Genomic DNA, 19,622 nt, shown 5'->3' with positions numbered 1-19,622 from the left:
GGTCATGCCAAGAACACCTCTTGAGGGATGCGTGCAGGAGGCATCCTTATCAGATGCCCGAGCCACCTCAGCTGGTTCGTCTCAAAGAGCAGGAGAAGCATCTCTAGATCGAGTTCCTCCTGGATGACCAAGCTTCTCACCCTATCTCCAAGGGAAAGCCCAGCCACCCATTGGAGCAAAATAATTTCTGCCGCTTGTATTGGGGATCTTGTTCTTTCGGTCATGACGCATAGTTTGTGACCAGAGTTGGGGGTAGAAACATAGATCGACCGGTAAATCAAGAGGTTTGCCTTTCGGCCGAGTCCTTCTTCACCACAATGGACCAGTACGGGGGCCGCAGGTTGGTAGATGCTGCATTGATCCGTCTGTTGATCTCCCATTCCAACCTACCCTCACTCCTAAAGAAAAACCCCAAAATACTTGATATCCTCCATTTGGGACAGGATCTCCTCCCCAACCTGCAATGAATCATGGTCTCTGACTTGGAGGTGCTGATTTTGGTTTCGGCTGCTTCACATTCAGCTGCGAATCGCTCCAGTGAAAGCTGTTGATAACGGCCTGAGGAAGCCACCAGCGCCACATCATCTGCAAAAAGTAGCGATGCAATGCCGAGGCCCCCAACCAGATCCCTTCAACGCCAGGGATGCGCCTAAAAATTCTGTCAATAAAAATTCTGAACAGAATTGGTGACAAAGGGCAGTCCAACTCCCACTTGATACAAATCTGACTTACTGCTGGCAATGCCGACCAAACTCTAGACCCGGTCATACAGGGACCATACAGCCCGAATTAGACTGTCTGGTCCCCCATACTCCTGAAGCACCCTCCAAAAGGCTGCCCGAGGAACACGGTTGAATAATTTCTCTGAGTCCACAAAACTAATGTAGACAGGATGAGCACACTCCCATGCACCCTTGTGGACCTTGCAGAGAGTGTAGAGCTGGTCCATTGTTCCACGGCCTGGACATAAACCACACTACCCCTCCTGAATCTGAGATTTGACTTCCTGACAGACCCTCCTCTCGATTACCCCAGCATAGACCTTACTAGGGAGGCTTAGAAGTGTGATTTCCCTTTAGTTGAAACACACACTACAGTCCCTCCTTCTTGAAAAATATGCTAGTATAGATGTACTGTCCCCAATGTCCATGTGATGTCTCAGAGGCATGTCAACCATGAAAAGCCCACAACATCCAGAGCCTCTATGTACTCTGGGTTAATCTCATCCACCTCTGGGGTCTTGCCACTGAAGAGTTTCTAAACCACTTTAGTGACTTTAACCTCAGAGATATGAGAGCCTACCTCAGAGATGTCAGGCCCTCCTTCCTCATGGGAAGACCAGTTTGTGGGATTATGGAGGAGAGCGATTCTGCCCATCGCTTGACAACGTCTCTGTTGAGGTCACCGGCACCCCATCTCCACTATACACATTGTTGATGGCGCGCCTCTTTCCCACCCCAGACACTGGATGGTGGCCCAGGATTACCTCAAAGATGTTCAGAAGTTGCATTCTACGGCTTCCCCAAACTCCGCCCATGCTCAAGTTGTTGCCTTGGTTACAGTTGAAGCCGCATTCCGCTTGGCCAATCGATACCTGCCAGCTGCTTCCACAGTCACACAGGCCAGGAAGGCCAGACAAAACTCATTCTTAGGCTTGACGGCATCCCTTAACGCCGGTGACCACTAACGGATCTGAAGGTTGCCACCACGGAAGGCACCAACTTCCTTACGGCCACAGCCCGGATTAGCCGCCTCGGCGATGGAGGCATGGAACATATGTTGTTCAGACTTTGTGTCCCTTGCCTTCCTCGGGACATGCGCAAAGTTCTGCTGGAAGTTGGAATTGAAACATTGACAGGAGGGAGATTCTGCCAGAATCTTCACATTATATATTGAACATAATCCGTACAAGTAGTATGTAACGTATCACTGTGCTGAGCATCGACAGATGCAGAGTGAGACATTTGAGTATCTTGCATTACGACAGGACAATGAAACCAAGGATTCCGTTTTGGCGCACAACTCTGCCCAAAATAATAGAATTAGTGACTAACAGCAAATCAAGCTACCAAGTAATTATTTTCTCATTGCTTGGACCTTTTCTCAAAATGGAAGATTACTTTATCTATCGGTGCTTTCATTCAAAGGAAGCAGGGCATAGAGTTCATTTATAAGTTAAGCTCAAACACTAAAATATGTTTTTCTATGTTGCAGTTTCTCTATTGCTTTATTGATCTGCCAATTAAATGATGAATAAGATGTAGCTTCATTTATCTGCAAATCTGACTGTTTTTCACCTGAAACGAACCTCACCACATGTAACGAAATGTACCTAATGTTGTGACCTGTATTTTACAAAACAATCAGAGAGGCACACATAGACCACTGATGAGTGATAACAGGAATCCCCTTGTGGCGCTGGGTAGCTGTATCAGCCCGGAAACATTGTGGAATTGGACACACATGTCCTTACTAAGCCTCTCTAATGAACGGCTTCCACAGTGAAGACTTACATCCAGGCAACCTTTCAAAAAACAGCATGACAATTTCATGGTGACCTTACCAAGATGGCCGCCCACACGAGGAATCTCAACAGAATGTGGGTGTTTTTCCCTTTGTAGAAAGTGAGAATTTTTCCTGCCTGTGGAAAGACAAAAACAATGTTGTACTATTAAAGTGTGTCTCTGTGTTTATAGTGTTGTAATTGTATGAGTTTCCCCAAATAATTTCCGTCCTTTAAAGTCAGTGGTTATTAATGCACCTACGTGTAATGTACTTCTTCACTTCTTGTTTTATTCACTTGTCACCTCAATATATACACTTATTTAGTGGTTTTACAGACCCCTTATTGTTCTAAGTCAAGTTGCAAGACACATTAAGTTAAAATATTTGGCAGAGAGGCTGAGCCAAGAGGAAAAAAGATGACTGTTTAATTAGACTTTTGGGGGGGGATCTGATGAGGTTTGGAATAAACTACAAGAGGAAAAGGGACACAAAATGAACCCAAAAGGACAATCATTTGTGTATATATAGTGCTTTAGTTTCCATTATATAATTATTGTCATCATATTTTTACTCTTTTCCTTTGACGGTTCGAATTTAAAATCCTGACGGGCCGCATAAGGCCCACAGGCCACAGTTTGCCAAACCCTGTTCAAATTGGTGTTTTGATTTACTGTTGGAAGGGAAACCTGGAGTCTCATCAAACCACCTGCAGGATTCAATCTGGAGGAAGAACTGAAGTGAAGTCAGAGCCTTGGGAATTTTTCACTAACTGCTACATTCCCATTTTTGAGTGATAAACATTTTGAAAGCACACAGAATTTTTCTGTACTCACTAAGGGAGTTCAGACAAATCGAAATGTTGATATCTTCAATACTGACCAAGTATTAAGATCAGATTTATACTGTTGTCCTGGGATTGATAGTGATACATACTTTTACTACCATTATAACATACAATATAATACTGTATACATCAATTACACTTTAATTGCACCCCTGACTTTATTTTCAAAATACAATGAATTGGAAGGTATTTTAGTTATATTGTTGACATTGTTATAAAGTATTTGTGTTGTCATCACATTGCTGATTTTTCTGGTTTGACTTTGTTGACTTCTTTTCTGGAATAGCTGTTGTAGAAGAAGTCATTTTATACTGTTAAAGTTAGCAGTGCAGTAATTGAAATAAAAAAATTGAATATTTTTAAAGCCCAACATCGTTCAGCTTTCCATCCATCCATTATCTGCACAGGTTATCCTCAGTAGGGTTGTGGGGGTGCTGGAGCCCATCTTAGCTCTCCTCGGGCACTGGGCAGGGGACACCTTGAACTGGTTGCCGGACAGTCACAAGGCACACGGAGACAGACAATTCACTCGCTCATTCACACCAAGGGACATTTTGGACCGGCCAATTAACCTAACATGCATATTTTTGGAAAGTGGGAGGAAACCGGGGTGCCCGGAGGAAACCCACGCAAGCATGGGGAGAACATGCAAACTCTACAGAGGAGGTCCGATCTCATGACCTCAGAACTGTGACACACACACGCTAAGCTCTCTCAGATTTGTTAATTGTAATTATAAACTCAAGGGCGAGGGGTTCAATTTTCAATGATCATGACATTTCGGCGCATAACTCATCCGCATGAGATCTGTATCAATCGTTACTACCCAGTATTTACTTGGAACAGATCGATACCAAAATTCCCAGTTTCACTCACCCTGTTCTGTTTTAGTTTTATTTGTTTTTATCTTTTTATAACAATAAGTTCAACGGAACTGCTTTATCCAGCAATTGTTTTACCCGCCTTGTATCGCAACCCGAATGTTGATTTAAACATGCTGAGGAAGAAAAAGTCTGCAAAAAAAGTCATCAAATTGGGGGTAATTTATTTATCCGCTTGGGGGTAATTTATTTATCCGCATCTAATTGGTATCAATCGATACTCCCCAGTATTTACTTGGATAGGATCTATAAGAGAATTCACAGTTTTGCCCATCCTAGCCCTTTAAAAGAACAGAATGTTGTGTTTTATTGTTTTATTTATTTGTGTCTAATTTATTGTGATTAAAAGAAAACCAAACAGAACTGCTGCCTACAGCAATTGTTTTACCCGCCTTGTCTCGCAACCCGGATGTTGATTCAAAGAAAAAGTCTGTCTTTCTTTAACAGATTGGGAAAAAATTATTTGTTGACTTGGCCTTGTGTAACCGAATAGGCCTGGGAGGTGTCCCTGATGTGGCGCTCACGTTTCTCCAGCCAGATGTGAGCTGTAAGTCACCCGCAGATTCTTTTTAATTTGGTGATGATGAATACAATTCAGCCGAGGACATTAGCGGGCCGACACCTGCCGCGCCGTCTGACACTCAATGAATGATGTATTCAGTCGTAAAAGTCCTTCGGGAAATGAGAAATGTTGCATTTTGAATGTCAGACACTCACCGCCAAACTCTTTCTACTGACGCTTGCCAGACTATGGAAAGATTCTCGCCTCAAACTTTTAACAACAATTTGAATTGTATTGAAGCAGTTTTCCGGTTATAGCCGTTTAAAATAATTCCATGAATTACAGTGTAAAACAACTACATTTCATTTAATTTCTTTTTTTTTTCTTCAAATTAATTGCCAGCAAGAAAACAAAATCTATCAATTTTACGATTAGATACACTGTAAAATTACCAGTGTTAATGTATCACTTTGTAGATATGGTAGTGTTAAAAGTTTATTATAAAAGTGTTAAATGAACACTATAACTGATTACGCCTAAAATAACCAGAGCCAATTTAACACTTAAAATTTAAGTGTACTCAGTCACAGTGTTATTCAAACACTTAAAGAGTGAACTTTTAACACTCATCTTAGGGAACACATGGTCATTTGGTACAAGTATTAAAATAACACTGGTTATTTTACTGTGTAAAAAAATCATTAAAAAAGTAGAAATTTTAAACATCAGTGGTCTCAACAACCAGGATTCGAGGGCTATTTTTGGTCAAGTGAAGTCATGTTTATTTGTATAGCCCTTGATCACAAAGAGTCTCAAAGGGCTGCACAGACCACAGATTATTGCAAACTACTGACTATTATGACACCATCTCCTGATCTAAAACTTACATGAGGGCAAGGAAAAACTAAAAATCCTCAACATGAGAAAAATGAAGAAACCTTGAGAAGGGACCACACATGGATGACCAGGCTACAACAGATGTTGCAATAACAAATAATACACATATTGTCAACATAAAATATAGGTCACTCATATGCTATAGAATAGAAGTGTGTTTTAAGCTTAGATTTAAACTTTTCCACTGAGGTTGCAGATCCAATCTCAGGGGGAAGAGCATTCCACAGCACCGGGGCCCTAAAGGAGAATGCTCTCTTGGTCATTTTTCGTGGGCCCGCATCGTGAACTGAAAGTGACGTTTGCTTCTGAATATGTGTTTTAAACATTCATAGTAAAATAATGATAGTAAATATATAATATAATGTGTATACAATAAAAAACCCTAATGGATTTACTCAAAATGTTTGATTTTCGAAACCTCCAAAATAACCTGAGAGAGAAACTGTTTGCTTGATTAATTCAATTTAAAAAGGAATCTGAGGAAAAAGTTAGGTCAATTTAAAGGGAGAGTGTATATTGTTTAGCACCTCCTAGTGGCAAAAAAACGTAATTTATTATTTTACTTAAGAAGAGCCTCGTCTTGCTATCTTGCTTCCAAGGGTATCACCAAGAAACAAAAACTTTGCAAAAGCCTGGGGAAACAAAATCTGAAGAAATTGTGTACCATGGTCACTTTAAGTCTTCGTAATTTTCATTCTTGCTTGTCCTTCGTAGCATTCATTTTCGGATGCACTACACAAGACAGTGACATCTTGTGGTCAAATATTACACAGTGTCCCTTTAAGCCTTTGAACAACTTCCAAAATAGAAGACCATTGTTTTGAATCAAAACAAAAAAGATTGGAACTAAAATGTATATTAGGCTCCCCTACTTTTGAACATTCAGGTTACGAAAAACGGTGGATACATTCATTTTTTTCCGGATGTCGTAAAGAATACGGACATTTCTGTAAGTTGGATTTTGTATTGTGCACCTTTTTCCGAGTACGGGGCAGTACTGTAGTGCTTCTATCCGCCACTACCGGCGTGTGGCGCTATGAGAGCTCACACGATATTCACCCCGAAGAAGAAATCCGTCTTCCTCTTCCTAGTTTGTGTGTAAACATACTATACTGTATCTTCAGCGTACTAAGAACTTTGACATTTTTAATGTTTAATATCTCGTGCAGCCATTCAATATGGTTGGTGTAAAGTGTAAAGAATAGGCAAGCCGTTTCATTTGAAATTAATGTGGAATAGGAAAGCTGGATGCAGTTGAGAAAATGGTTAGATGGCTTTTTTTCGGCCACTTTCTACCACAGAGGAGGAAGTCGCCTAACTCTTGAAGCTCATCTTCCAAAAGTAAGTTAAATTTAATTTAATTTATATTTATAGAGCTTATTATTTTATATTATGTTTATTTTTTAGTATAAAACAATACAGGTTTCTTATATAAGCGTTAAACATACTTATACAAACCTTAAACATACATTCCATACAAAATATGGCACTGAAGCAGCTTTCGAACAAATTCAACCTACAAACGATCGTCTGGAACGTATCTCGTTCATAGGTAAGGCAGCGACTTTTCTAAAAAAAAAAAATGAAGCTGCTGAGTTCATATATTTATGTATTATTTAATTAGTCTTGACCATTAATTATAACATTGAATGCTCCATGCTTTTTGAGGTTTCATAAAGTTTTACCTTTTTGTGTGGGGCTTTGCCATTTGTTTTTATTGTGAAAAATAATGATTAAAATTTTTTCATAATGCATAAGTCATAATGTTTTTTAATGGACTTATGGAAAAGAGATTTTAGAGTGCAGTCGTTTAAATAAAGACATGGTAATTTCATCAGACTGTTCGATTAAATAACGAAATAATAGATGAATTATATAAACAGGTGCCCTATAACAAGATAGAGAGATAGATAGATACTTTATTCATCCCCGCAGGGAAATTTACATTTCCAGCAGCATCCCTTCGCTGAGAACAACAAAATAATAAAGCAAAAGGAATACAATATACAAATACCCAATGTGACGTGCTAATACCCACTGTAGCGCGTTATATAGAGTATCTAGTAGTGCTACACAGAATACACATTGCAATAAAATACGGTATTATGCAATGTAAGGGGTGTGGTTTAATGTGGGCCTTTACTCCGCCAAGAGGAGTTAAAGAGCCTCATTGCATGAGGAAGAAAAGATCTCTTCAGTCTGTCCGTGGTACAAGACAGTGACAGCAGTCTGTCGCTGAAGTTGCTCTTCTGTTTGGATATAATGCTGTGTAGTGGATGTGATGAATTGTCCATGATTGACAATGGCACTAACGTAAAATATCATTCTGCTGATACTAATAGTAACAATATAATTTACCTGCATTCCCATGAATCCCATCACAATGGAGTTGATAGTTCCCAGAACGCCCTCTGGATCAAAAGGTTGAGTGGTGCGATACATTTCCTGTCAAATGCAATTTTAAATATACCCACAAAAAAAGTGATAATACCTTAAATGTCAAAGAAACTTACTTTGCAGGTGGGGTACCTGTACACGTTTTCACCAAATAACCGTCTATCAATGTATCCTGCTGCGCCTCCGGTGCAGTTGGGGTAAAGACCATTATCTCCAATTCCACCTGCTCCCAGATACCCTCTGTTAACAAAATATTAAAAGTATATACTGCATATTAAAAAAGAAATATTCGAAATATTTTAAAATATCAAAGTAACTTTGAAATATTAGTAATGCACTGAAATGAAAAATTGAAAGTCTGAAACACTTGGCTGAAAAACCGAAACAGCAACCCCGAAATAAATTCTGCAAAGAATATTATTGTATTATCAAAATGTATTTTGCACTGACTTGCTTAAGAGGCATACTGTAAAATGAATGATAACTGACTAGCATATTAGGATCTTCTGATTTGAAATACTGTAACATTTGCTAAAACAAAAAAGGTATTTGAAGCGACAGTGTGAATTTTTAGTGCCTCCAAGTGGTTAAAAACAACTTAGCATTGTTAACAATACATATATATATATATATATATATACATATATATATATATATATATATATATTTATATATATATATATATATATATATATATATATATATATATGTATATATATATATATTTAAATATGAATCTGTGTGTGGTCCTCTAAGGAAAATGTGAAAAAGAAAGTGTAGATTACTACGTATACTTTATTGATTTAAAGAAAAATAAGCAAAATACATGAAAAATTATATAAACATGGATTTGTCAAAGAATTTGCATATACTTTAAAAGTGCTTGAATATAGGAAATTAACTTGGCAATGTAAGCATGTAAACATTAGTCAAAGTCTGGCTATAGGCTAACAAACAGTGGGTGTGGGGGAGGGGCGTGGCTTATACTGAAACAACTCAATAAATGGGGGGAACGTGAGCACAGAATTTACAGTAAAAATGTGCAGGACATTGGTCTTTTTGGTAAAATCATTTATGCAATACTGAAGAAAGAAAACATCTTGGGCAGAACCTGGAGAAATGCAGAAGTAAATCTTCGAGTATCCTGGAGCCAAAATGGATATGGATATGGAGTGTCTCAGCTAAGTGCCAGCTCTCAAGATTGTAAAAACCAGCCAAAGAAATATGAACATTTTACTGCTTCCTCAGGTTGGTGTACACGTTTTCTTCCTTTTCTATTATTATGTGGCTATTTTCAAGCAGTTATAGGGGGCCAGTTTTAATGCGAGTATATACCGTATTTTGTAACTAGACGTGGTGTCAGTAATCTGGGGGGTAGCGTAATTACTTTTTGAATGGAGTACCTTGTAACTTTAACCTTAACTTTTTCAGTAACACACCAAAAACTGGAGGTGAGCTCACAGAGAAGCCCTTAGAAGATAACTTATTGCGAGGAAGATGGATCCTTTGCCTTTCCTCCTCTTACTGCACATGACAGAGCCAGATAGTCTAATTACACCCTCTGAAACATTCAGCACCAACCCATAAATCAAAGCACTATAGAACACGACAAACAAGATGCAGGCTGCAACCTGAAATCTAAAGCTCGCTCCCTCACGGAGAGGGCGCCATGCATTTTGCAAGCAAGCTCGGCCTAATGTACCTGGGGCAGTTGGGGACGGGTAGGAAGAAGGTGAGACACAGCCATAACGTCTCCAAGAGGATGATACTAAGCCACTGGGGCCAGTACAACACCACATCCTGGATTGGGGACCACCAGTGACCCTGTAGGAGAAAGCTCAGTTGAACTAGAATAACTCCAAATAAGGAAAAACTATGTTGCTAATTAACCAGTTCAGGGTGTTTTATGCCCACTGCCCAAGGACGGCTGGGATCTCCACTACCATTGTGAAGATAAGCGGGTCGGAAAATAAATGGATGAATAGATATTGCCAATATCAACAGAACATGAAAAAAACATGCATCACTTAAATTAGGGTTTAAACATTCAGAAAAACATGATCACTTGCAATAAACCCTATTAGATTAAAATGATGTAACGAGGATGTGGAGTGTGGAGTACAGTTTTGGTTTGGGCCACACATGGCAGTAGTGAGTCAAAATGTCTCACATGGAAGAGCTTCAAAATGAAACAAAATCTGAATCAATGGTGTTCAAAGTTCAGCTTTCGACAGGCCACTTACAACCCCCCCCAAAAAAAAACAATAACGATCTAATACTACTTACTTCATAACACAAAAAAAGTCAATAATGTAGTAATAGCAATTTGTTCTTAATTACAAGTTAAAACAATCTTTTTCTATATATTTTTATAGCTTACTAATAAGACATTAATTTTCTCGTATTTGTTTTCTGAATGTTTAACTCATTTGAACACTATAAACATCTTTATAGTCATTATTGTAGGTCATTGTGTATAAATTGTGGCAAAACTACAATTTGAAGAAATATGCATGCATGTAGACAAGAGATTGTAATGCTTTCACAAAAAAATAGATACATTAACTTGTTATTTTAGTTGTGTACTGTATATTCCAGTGGTAGCTGTTTGCGTTTATTGTATTTCCTGGACAATAAATTTCTCCCTAAGCATCGTATGAAAAAAAAAACAAATCGCGCTGGAGTAAAAGTCAGACTTTTCCCCGCCCAGAAGAGTGAGTCGCTAATTTTTGCACACAAGAAAAAGCAGAACAAGACCATGATAGTTGTCAGTGTAGAAAAAGAAGATGTAGAAGACGAAGTAGATTATGGAGCGGAAAAATAGCTTTTATTTATTGTAGAAGAAGAAGCAAGCTTCCAACATAGAAGATAATATTAATTTTGGGCAAAGGAGAGGACTCTAATTTTGTAATAAAATTCTAATTTATTTTCCTTCATTAAAAACCTGTACAACACCCTTTGCAAAAACAACCGACATATGAAGAAAAGTCTCATAATGCGGTTTGCATTTATTAGAAGTAGCTAAACTAGAAAAAATATATTTGCCACCCAATTGGTTTACTATATGACTCAGTTTTTGGGCATCTTTTCTTATTGTAAGCTATTTTATTAAAGAAATAAGATAAAGTAAGAAAAACACCCAAACAATGAACACAATTATTTTACTAAGCATATGGTAGTTGTAGTTTTTTGCTCATTAATGAAATGTGATTTACTTACAATCCTAAAAAAGACCAGTTTGATCATTTTAAGTATTTATCGCTTATTTTACAAGAAAAAAACAAGACGACATATCCTAAATTCGTAAAAGAATACACGTAGAACGAGCAAAATAGTCTGTCAACAGGGTTAGATTTTATTTTATGAGAATGTATCAGTTCCAAAAACGTTGATGTGTCGTATGCAATATAAAAAAATATATACCTGTATCAAGAGTTAAATTAGTTTTCTTGAACTCCATCCTTCCACTGTTTGTATATTTTTATGTTTTTTAAACTATCTCCGCTTCAAATGTAAAATTCCGTTTTGGTATATGTTGTAGGCCATTTAAAAACTGATAGAGGGTCGCCAATGAGCCCCAAGCTGTAGTTTGGACACTCAAGCTATTATCAGTGAGTAAGAATATTGACAAAAAGCAGGGCTTAGGGAGTTTTCCTAAAACGACTAACCGCTTTTTGCGCATTCTCTCTGTGCCCCCAAATAATCTGCAACAGAGCCAAGACGAAGTAGGTAAGGCCAAGCCGCTGCAGTACACCCGGAATCCGGAGCCATGACCAGGACACTGCAATATATAACGGAAGACATGCGTCAACAGATACACCGAAGGCATTCCGGATACAGATTTTGTAAAGCTCAACATCAGAGTCATCCCTCGCTCTGTACGGAAAGAGAGGGATAAGATTGACTCTTGAGATTGATGGTAATCTTACGCATTAGTTAATTGAGAAGCTCTCTGCTCCGAAACGGTGCCGTTAAAACAATGAAGTTCCAATCATCCATCAGGACGCATCCAATAAGAGGAGGACATCTAGGAAGTAGAAACTAACCAATGTCCCCTTTCTTCATGTGCAACTTGAGAGATCTTAGTTTGTTATGTATTGAAATATGTCAATGCCTATACAGTATCAAGTCATGATTGTATAATTTCTTCATTTATAAGTTAACGAATATTTCAGTCAATCATAACGTCATTATTCATTATGTCGTAAATATGTCACTTCTATTGTGTTTTATTTGATAGCCAGAAGTGGCCTTGGGTGCCATTTTTAGGTCGGTCACCTTACTTCTTAAAAAATGCGCAACAGGAAACATCAATTTCAGCTCATGAGGAGATGTGATCAGCTCATGTACTAAATCACATGTGACCTGTGTTTTGACGCCTCCCCTTCTTTAATACAAAGATTTCAAAAACAGTCAGGATAAGGGGTTTCCAGCAGTTCAATGGGAAACCATCGTAAATTGGGTGAGTAAACCGGCACATTCATTAAAGTCATCGTGGAGGTAGAAGATCACATCAAGCAAAGTCAAACTCTTTTCCCCTTGAGAAAATATAATTGATCCTCAGGCAGAGATTGAGCGGCCTAAGCAAGACTACCGTATTTTCCACACTATAAGCCGCACCTAAAAGCCTTTATTTTTTTCAAAAGCTGACCATGCGCCTTATAATACAGTGCGCCTTATATATGGATCAATATTAAGTCGCAAAGTCTTGCAACTAAGGCAAGCAGCCGCCGACTAGATTTTCCCCCGAAGGCGAAGTAGTCCTCGGTGTATGTTGGGATATATATATACACCAGCGTTTCATTTCCTAACCAATGTGTCAATCATCATTTGAATCAGTCACTATTGGCTAAAGTTATTCGGAGGTAAAGGGGGCAGATCCTTTTTATCATTTACAGGCTCGCATAGGCTAAAGGGGCGAAACAAAGCCTGCAATTGGCCGAAAAAGATGAATGTGAATCACACGTTGGGTTGCACTACGACATAGAAAAAACATTTTTTACTATTCTGTATTTGTAAATATTTTACTCTCCTAGATTTACTACACTCACGGTTGTAAGAAGACCATGGTTACGTATCATTATTGAACGTGATGGCTGCAAGAGAACTTAGGTGAGCTATGCGGCTTTATATTTTCCTGGTATCTTGTTTTAGAATGATCTTGATGTTTCTGTGATGAGTCTATTTTTAAACTAAATTCAATTCAAAGTGTTTATTGTCATATGCACAGTAAAGAACCCAGTTTCCCTGCACAATAAAATTCTTACTTTGCTGTCCACACAGTTGCCAGCAAAAAATAAAATGGAAACCAAGAAATGTTGGCATTTCTTGAAGACTTTAACCTTCCTAATGATATTTGGAACGACGCATTTGAGTGATTGGTGACATCGTACAGACACTGTTTCTGTACATGTCTGAGACACGTATTTGCTTCTTTGCAAGCTTTTGGAATGTTAAGGGGGTAATAAGTTTGACTGAACTATCTGATTGTTTTGTCAACGTTCCCATTGTAGCACCTTATAATCTGGTGCGCCTTATGTATGGAAAATATAGGACCAAAAACAATTTTTTGGGGGTGCGCCCTATAACCCGGTGCGCCTTATAGTGCGGAAAATACGGTACTTACAAAAGTGACAAGGCTATCTTCAGTAGGACAGTGCGGTATTAAAACATGGGATCCCTTTAATGTTGTTGCAAATTTATAACCGATTTAAATTCAGCTTATAAACAGCCCTTCAGTATAATAATGATGGTAAGCCATTTATTTCCTTGCATTCGGGAATTTCTACAGCCATTGTCTATAGCTCATACATGCCCAGAATATTCTGTTAATAAAACCTTTGAAGAAAATGCTCATCATTCTTCAGCCTTTATTTTGATAATCTACCTAATTTACCTTTTCACTCCCAGGAATTAACCGAACAGGTGGAACAAATAAAACATATGATTGATAATAAATAGAAGGATAATTATCACTAAGTTTTTCTTCAAACGACTAACCTCCAAGTGACATTTGACAAAAGACGAAAGTCTGGTCAAAACATCGGTAATGGCTAATGTGACCGTCTCAGCCCAGACAGGAACAACATCTCTCAGGACGGACCTTATCTGGTAGTCAACAAACTCTTGTACCGACATGAACTCTCGACATCATGTGACACTCCCATTGAAAAAATCTGAATGTTGAAAGCAGCTCAGGAAAGGTGATTAAAACGAAATACAGTACTACATTGTGGCAAAGATTTAAAAATACAAGTAGTAATAAATCGGGTAAGACATGGAACAACACAACTAAAATATTTTACATCCATGGTTAAATTGTGAATAACACCCAATGCTATCTGATTTTTAAGGGGGGCCATTATAAAATAAAATAATAACCCTAATAACCAAGTAACAAGTAATGATAACAATAATAACCAGTGTTTTGTTCTTATTTAACTGTATTTAACCTGTTTTTGTAGAAAATGAAAAAAAAAAGTAATAAGAGCAAATTGGCTTACTGAATTACCCATAAACAACTCCGTGAACATATGGTCCTTATCTACGGAGTGTTAACCCTGACAATTTTGCTGTTCATAAAATGTTTTCGTGAAATATTTTTAATGAATAAAGAAGATTACCACCTACAAATCAGTCCATCAATTAGTATTATTTTTGCTACAATGACAGTTAGGATTTTGGACCAAATTGGGCGCCGAGTGATACACTGTGAAACACAAAAAAGAAGCTGTCATGCTATCCTATAATCAATTCCCTGAAAATATTTTTTCTTTCAATAAAAAATCTTCAACTGTTTTAAGGAAAGACTTAAATTGAAATCAAGTACAGTCTTGTGAATATTGAGTCGAAGGTTTTAGCAAAGCATGTCCCGAGTCCAAACTTTAGTAAGATTAATCTGACTTGAGGGCGGCTGGGTGGTTAACACACAGCCCCACAGTGTGGAGGTTCGGGGTCAAGTCCAGCTAACGCGTCCTTCCCCTTGTGGAGTTTTTATGTTCTCCTCCAGGTACTCTGGTTTTCTCCCACATTCCTGAAAACATGCATGTCATGTTACTTGGCCTGTCCAAAATTGTCCCTAGGTGTGAATGAGCAAGTGAGTTTCCTGCCTCTGTGTGCCCTGCGACTGGCTGGCAACCAGTTCAGGGTGTCCCCTGTCCATTACCAGAAGATAGCTGGGATAGGCTCCAGCACCCCCGCGACCCTACTGTGGATAAGCTGTGCAGATAATGTATGGATAATCTGAGTTGAGTGTGCCATCTCTGTGTTCTGACCTTTTTCAAAGATTGATTTTGTCAGATTTTCTGAATCCAATTGGTTTCCTGTCCTTTGGTACAGCACAGTAAACTCTTAAAAATATATATATTCAATAAGATTTGCCATCCTTCCATCCATTATCTGCACCGCCCATCCCAACTATCTTCGGGCTGTGGGAAGGGAACACCCTGAACTGGTTGGCAGCCAGTCGCAGGGCACACAGAGACAGACAACTCACTCGTTCATTCATACCTCGGGACAATTTGGACCGGCCAATTAACCTGACATGCATGTTTTTGGAATGTTGGAGGAAACAGGAGAGCCCGGAGTAAACCCACGCAAGCATGGGGAGAACATGCCAACTCCACACAAAAAGGTTCGATGTCATGACCTCAGAACTGTGCCGCACACGTGCTATCCACTGCGCCGCCATGCTGCCTTAAATTTGTCATTACACTGAAAATACATCCAGCAACCAAAGTGGTTTGATTTTTACCTGAAGTGACTCAAAAGTGATACATCTATTGCAGGTTTATCTGCCTTATCTGACATTGTTGCACGGCAAGATAATGTGAATGCATTCTCTTATTAGATCAAACAAAGCCACGGAAGGCCCTACAGTGTCCTTGGGGACCGAAGCGGGAGCTTCAGTTTATGGTAAAAGTTGCCTTGTTGTGAGAAACTCGTAGAGCAGCTGCGCCAAGCCGAGGGCTGTTACTCTATCTCTTTGTAATCGTCCATTATCGCGCTGCTTGTTTTTGCTCAATCTCACCCTGTTAAAGGTCCCCTGGTGCTGGGTTAGAAATCCACACAAGCAATACCAATATTTTTGTTAACAGGGTTACGCAGACGCGGGAAAAGGACCATTAGCATCTGGGTAATGTGTGAAAGGGCGCCCTGTGAATTGAGGAAAGTCTACCTGCTTTTTTTCTTGTCTCACATCCCAGACTGCAATGCTTTTAGTGGACTTCAGCCAATATATGCACTCTAAAAACACTCAAAAATAACCCAAAACAGAGTGGACTCAGATGGAGTTTAGGTTTACTTGACCACTCCGGACTGTTTTGGAAAAGCAACTCCCTCCGAAATGGAGTGTTTTTATACAGGACGACCTCAAATCATGTCATTAGTTTGAGACAACATCCCAAATTCTTGACATATTATGCAGACCATCCCCCAAAATGGAGGGTTTGATTAATTGTAATTGTATTCAACCCTACTTCCTATAATTAACCTGCAATTAATAAAGTAATAACACAGTAATAACACAGTAAAAAGAGCTCCAAGGTGGTACCCACTAAGAACAGTAATTTTCTAGCACAATTATTTTTTTCGTGGTTGACTGACTTTTTATAACTTTACTTTCAATAATTAACCGTGGTAATAACATAGTAACAACTTAGTAATAACTAGCTTTTTAACAAATATAAAACTGGGTGCCATTTGCGCTAATCAGTAACAAAAAGTAGCTCGAAAAAGATTGGAGACCCCTGTTCTAGAAAATAGCTGCTCCCTCGTTACAGAAACCCTGTCATTTTTGCAGCTTTTCAACCGCTCCAGTATGTACACCAGCTGAGTCTTGTTTTTCCAAAGGAACGGCTACATTATTTATGTGGTGAGCGTCCCGGCTATTATGCTCTAATGATGTTCCCAGCACAGAACCGAAGTAAATAACAAAGCCGTCCGCAAACAGGATGCGCCGGTTCCATTAGCGGTGAACACTAATTTTGCACCTACGTGGCCCATCACGCGGGGAATAGTTGAGGAAGCAGAAGCCGAGCGCCAGCAGCACTGCTGTCCTCCATGTGTTTTTTCGGAGCAATTGTAGGCGACCTGCACCTCGCTTCTGCATAGAGCTCAAAGCCAGGACCACCGATGTCCCCATGATGAACACGAACCTCAAAAACAATACATGTCATGTTGCTAAATGGACACTTTGCCAGAATGATATCAAGTCAAAACATGACCTACCATGGCATGACGAGATCCGCCACAGTCAAACCTACAGAAAGACATTGTCATTTAATTTGTGCAGTGTATAAATTTCGCCATTTAGATGCGCCCAAATGACGCGTATTAAAGGGACATTGTGTATTATTTTATGCCATCTTTGTCTCCATTGTTCCTTTGTGTTCAACAGCAAAAATACTACGAGAAAAACAGTAAAAAGAAAATACAAAACTTTAAATAAAATTAAGTGCTTGGAACACGGACCTATTACAGCATACAGTATAATTTTGCCTCACTACTGAAAAGAAAAAATACTACAGAAATATTACAAAAATAATACTACAGAAATACTATATTTGTCATGTCCTGCACGGTTGTCATGGCGCCCAGCTGGCCCCGCCCCTCGACACCGGCTGAGATGCATTGGACTGATTGCTCTTGGAGTACTTAAACGCTCCTTTTGGGACTGCCCGTTGCCAGATCATTGTTTAACCCTCGTTGAAACCCTGTTCATGCCTGTTTGATCTGAGTAATGCCTAGTTTGTAATTTTGCCTGCCTTGGAGCCAGCTTTGTTTTGTTTTTGGTCCGTTTGTGTGTTGGACAACTTTTCTCAATTAAAGTGACAGATCGTCTACGCTAATGAGTTCCAACTTCCTGATTCCCGGTCCGTTTGATGACAATATTACAAAAATACCATTTTATAAATACCAAAAATATTCCAAAATACTACAAAAATACTATGGAAATACTATAAAAATACCACACAAATACTGGAAAAATACCACAGAAGATATTACAAAAATAAATATTAAATTTAGTGCTTTAAACAGGGACCTATTCACGTATGTAATTTTGTTTTAATACTAAAAATAAAAATAAATCTACAGAAATACTATTAAGATACTACCATAGTAATACTATAATCCAAAAATACCACTGCAACTATAGACCAGAATACAACAAAATTTGAGACTCCTTGTGATTAAGGGCTATACAAATAAACTTGACTACAAAAATACTACAGAAGTACTAGAAAAACCTACCAAAGGAATTATATTAAAATACTACAGAAATACCACAAAACACAACAGAAAATATTACAAATGTAAATCTCAAATTTTGTGCTTCTATTAATTTGACTAAATACAGTCCTGGAAAGAAAAAAAAATACAAAAATATTATGACAAAAATAACAGAATTTAGAAGTACCACTTTAATACCGCAACAGAAAGACAACAAAATACGACAAAATACTACTACAGATAGACTAAAAACTAATTAAAACCTCCTACTACCATTGTGCTCTAAAAATACTATAGACATATTCACACCTGTCGACCTCCATGGCTCCATGCCCGTACAAACTGTCGTATTTTCCCGTACAAAATACAAAATAATAGTACACCGTATTTATTTATTTTCGGAATGATGCATGATCCCCAGGCGGCAGACGCATGCGATTGACAAATTTGCATTTTTCCGTACAGATTTCCTTGTACGTCGTACTCGTCTTAAAATGCATAAAAAAACGTACTTTGTACGGCAAAACCGCACAGGTTGACAGGTATGCATATTACAGAATATAATTATGGTAAGACTAGAAAAATACTACTGCAGAAATACCACAAAAATAATACAGACACGCTAAAAAAATACCTCAAAAACACAACGCCAGTAATGATAGAAAAATATAACCAAAGAAATTCTACAAAATGACTCTAGTAATGCTCCAATATACTGCAATAAATACTACAAGACTGAATATCAAATCTAGTTAAAACAGGGAGCTGATATATTATTCTGCTTTAATTCTGAAACTAATTGATTTAGAAACAAATATAATAAGAAATATAACATGTACATGTAGTTTACTGCATGCATATTTATTAATAAAAGCAAATGAGAAATACTGGATAGGTCGCTAGGCCAGGGTCTATTAGCGATTTTTTTTACCCGAACTGTCGAGTTTGCTCACCCCTGCACTACAAAATATACAGTCATATAGTGGTCAAATATTACACAGTGTCCCTTTAACATGATGAATAAACAACTGGAATGCTGTGACAGTATCGGGCCTCGCAGCAATGAAAGGATTTATCACATCACCTGTAAAATCGATACAATCAAATTGATTTGGGCAAAGATGCTATTGCGCACATCTCATGGCAAAAGAAATCCTTCTAGATTTAGAAAAGAAAAAGAGAAAAACAACCCAGCTCTGATTTATTCTCTATTTTTCTTCTCACTCGTTCATCTTGCACCGGCACACAAAAGCCCCTTCCTCCCTCTTCCTCCTCTATTATTGTTATTAACACTAAACAATGATGGATTTCATTGCGGGGGTGATCAATTGCAAGCACTGTGAGAGTGCGCATGGCTTGGGGTCAC

General features: G+C 38.4%; 1 protein-coding gene across 1 annotated transcript in view; it reads right to left on the bottom strand.

Moving 5' to 3' along the window:
• Nucleotides 1-19,622, bottom strand: part of LOC148354047 (heparan-alpha-glucosaminide N-acetyltransferase) — a 55,743-nt gene that overhangs the window by 10,324 nt on the left and 25,797 nt on the right. Inside the window, exons 9-15 of the mRNA XM_088351427.1 lie at nt 17,255-17,285; nt 17,021-17,181; nt 11,695-11,807; nt 9,729-9,850; nt 8,143-8,266; nt 7,988-8,074; nt 2,564-2,641 (exon numbers count right to left, since the gene is read on the bottom strand). Of these exons, the coding sequence (XP_088207553.1) occupies nt 2,564-2,641; nt 7,988-8,074; nt 8,143-8,266; nt 9,729-9,850; nt 11,695-11,807; nt 17,021-17,181; nt 17,255-17,285 (716 nt within the window). The remainder of the gene's footprint in view (nt 1-2,563; nt 2,642-7,987; nt 8,075-8,142; nt 8,267-9,728; nt 9,851-11,694; nt 11,808-17,020; nt 17,182-17,254; nt 17,286-19,622) is intronic.

Source organism: Urocampus carinirostris, chromosome 13, assembly GCF_059441175.1.
Source record: "Urocampus carinirostris isolate Australia breed hairy pipefish chromosome 13, RoL_Ucar_1.0, whole genome shotgun sequence".
NCBI lineage: Eukaryota > Metazoa > Chordata > Actinopteri > Syngnathiformes > Syngnathidae > Urocampus > Urocampus carinirostris.
Note: the sequence above shows the minus strand (reverse complement) of the source record. Positions and strands in the feature narration are given on the sequence as shown.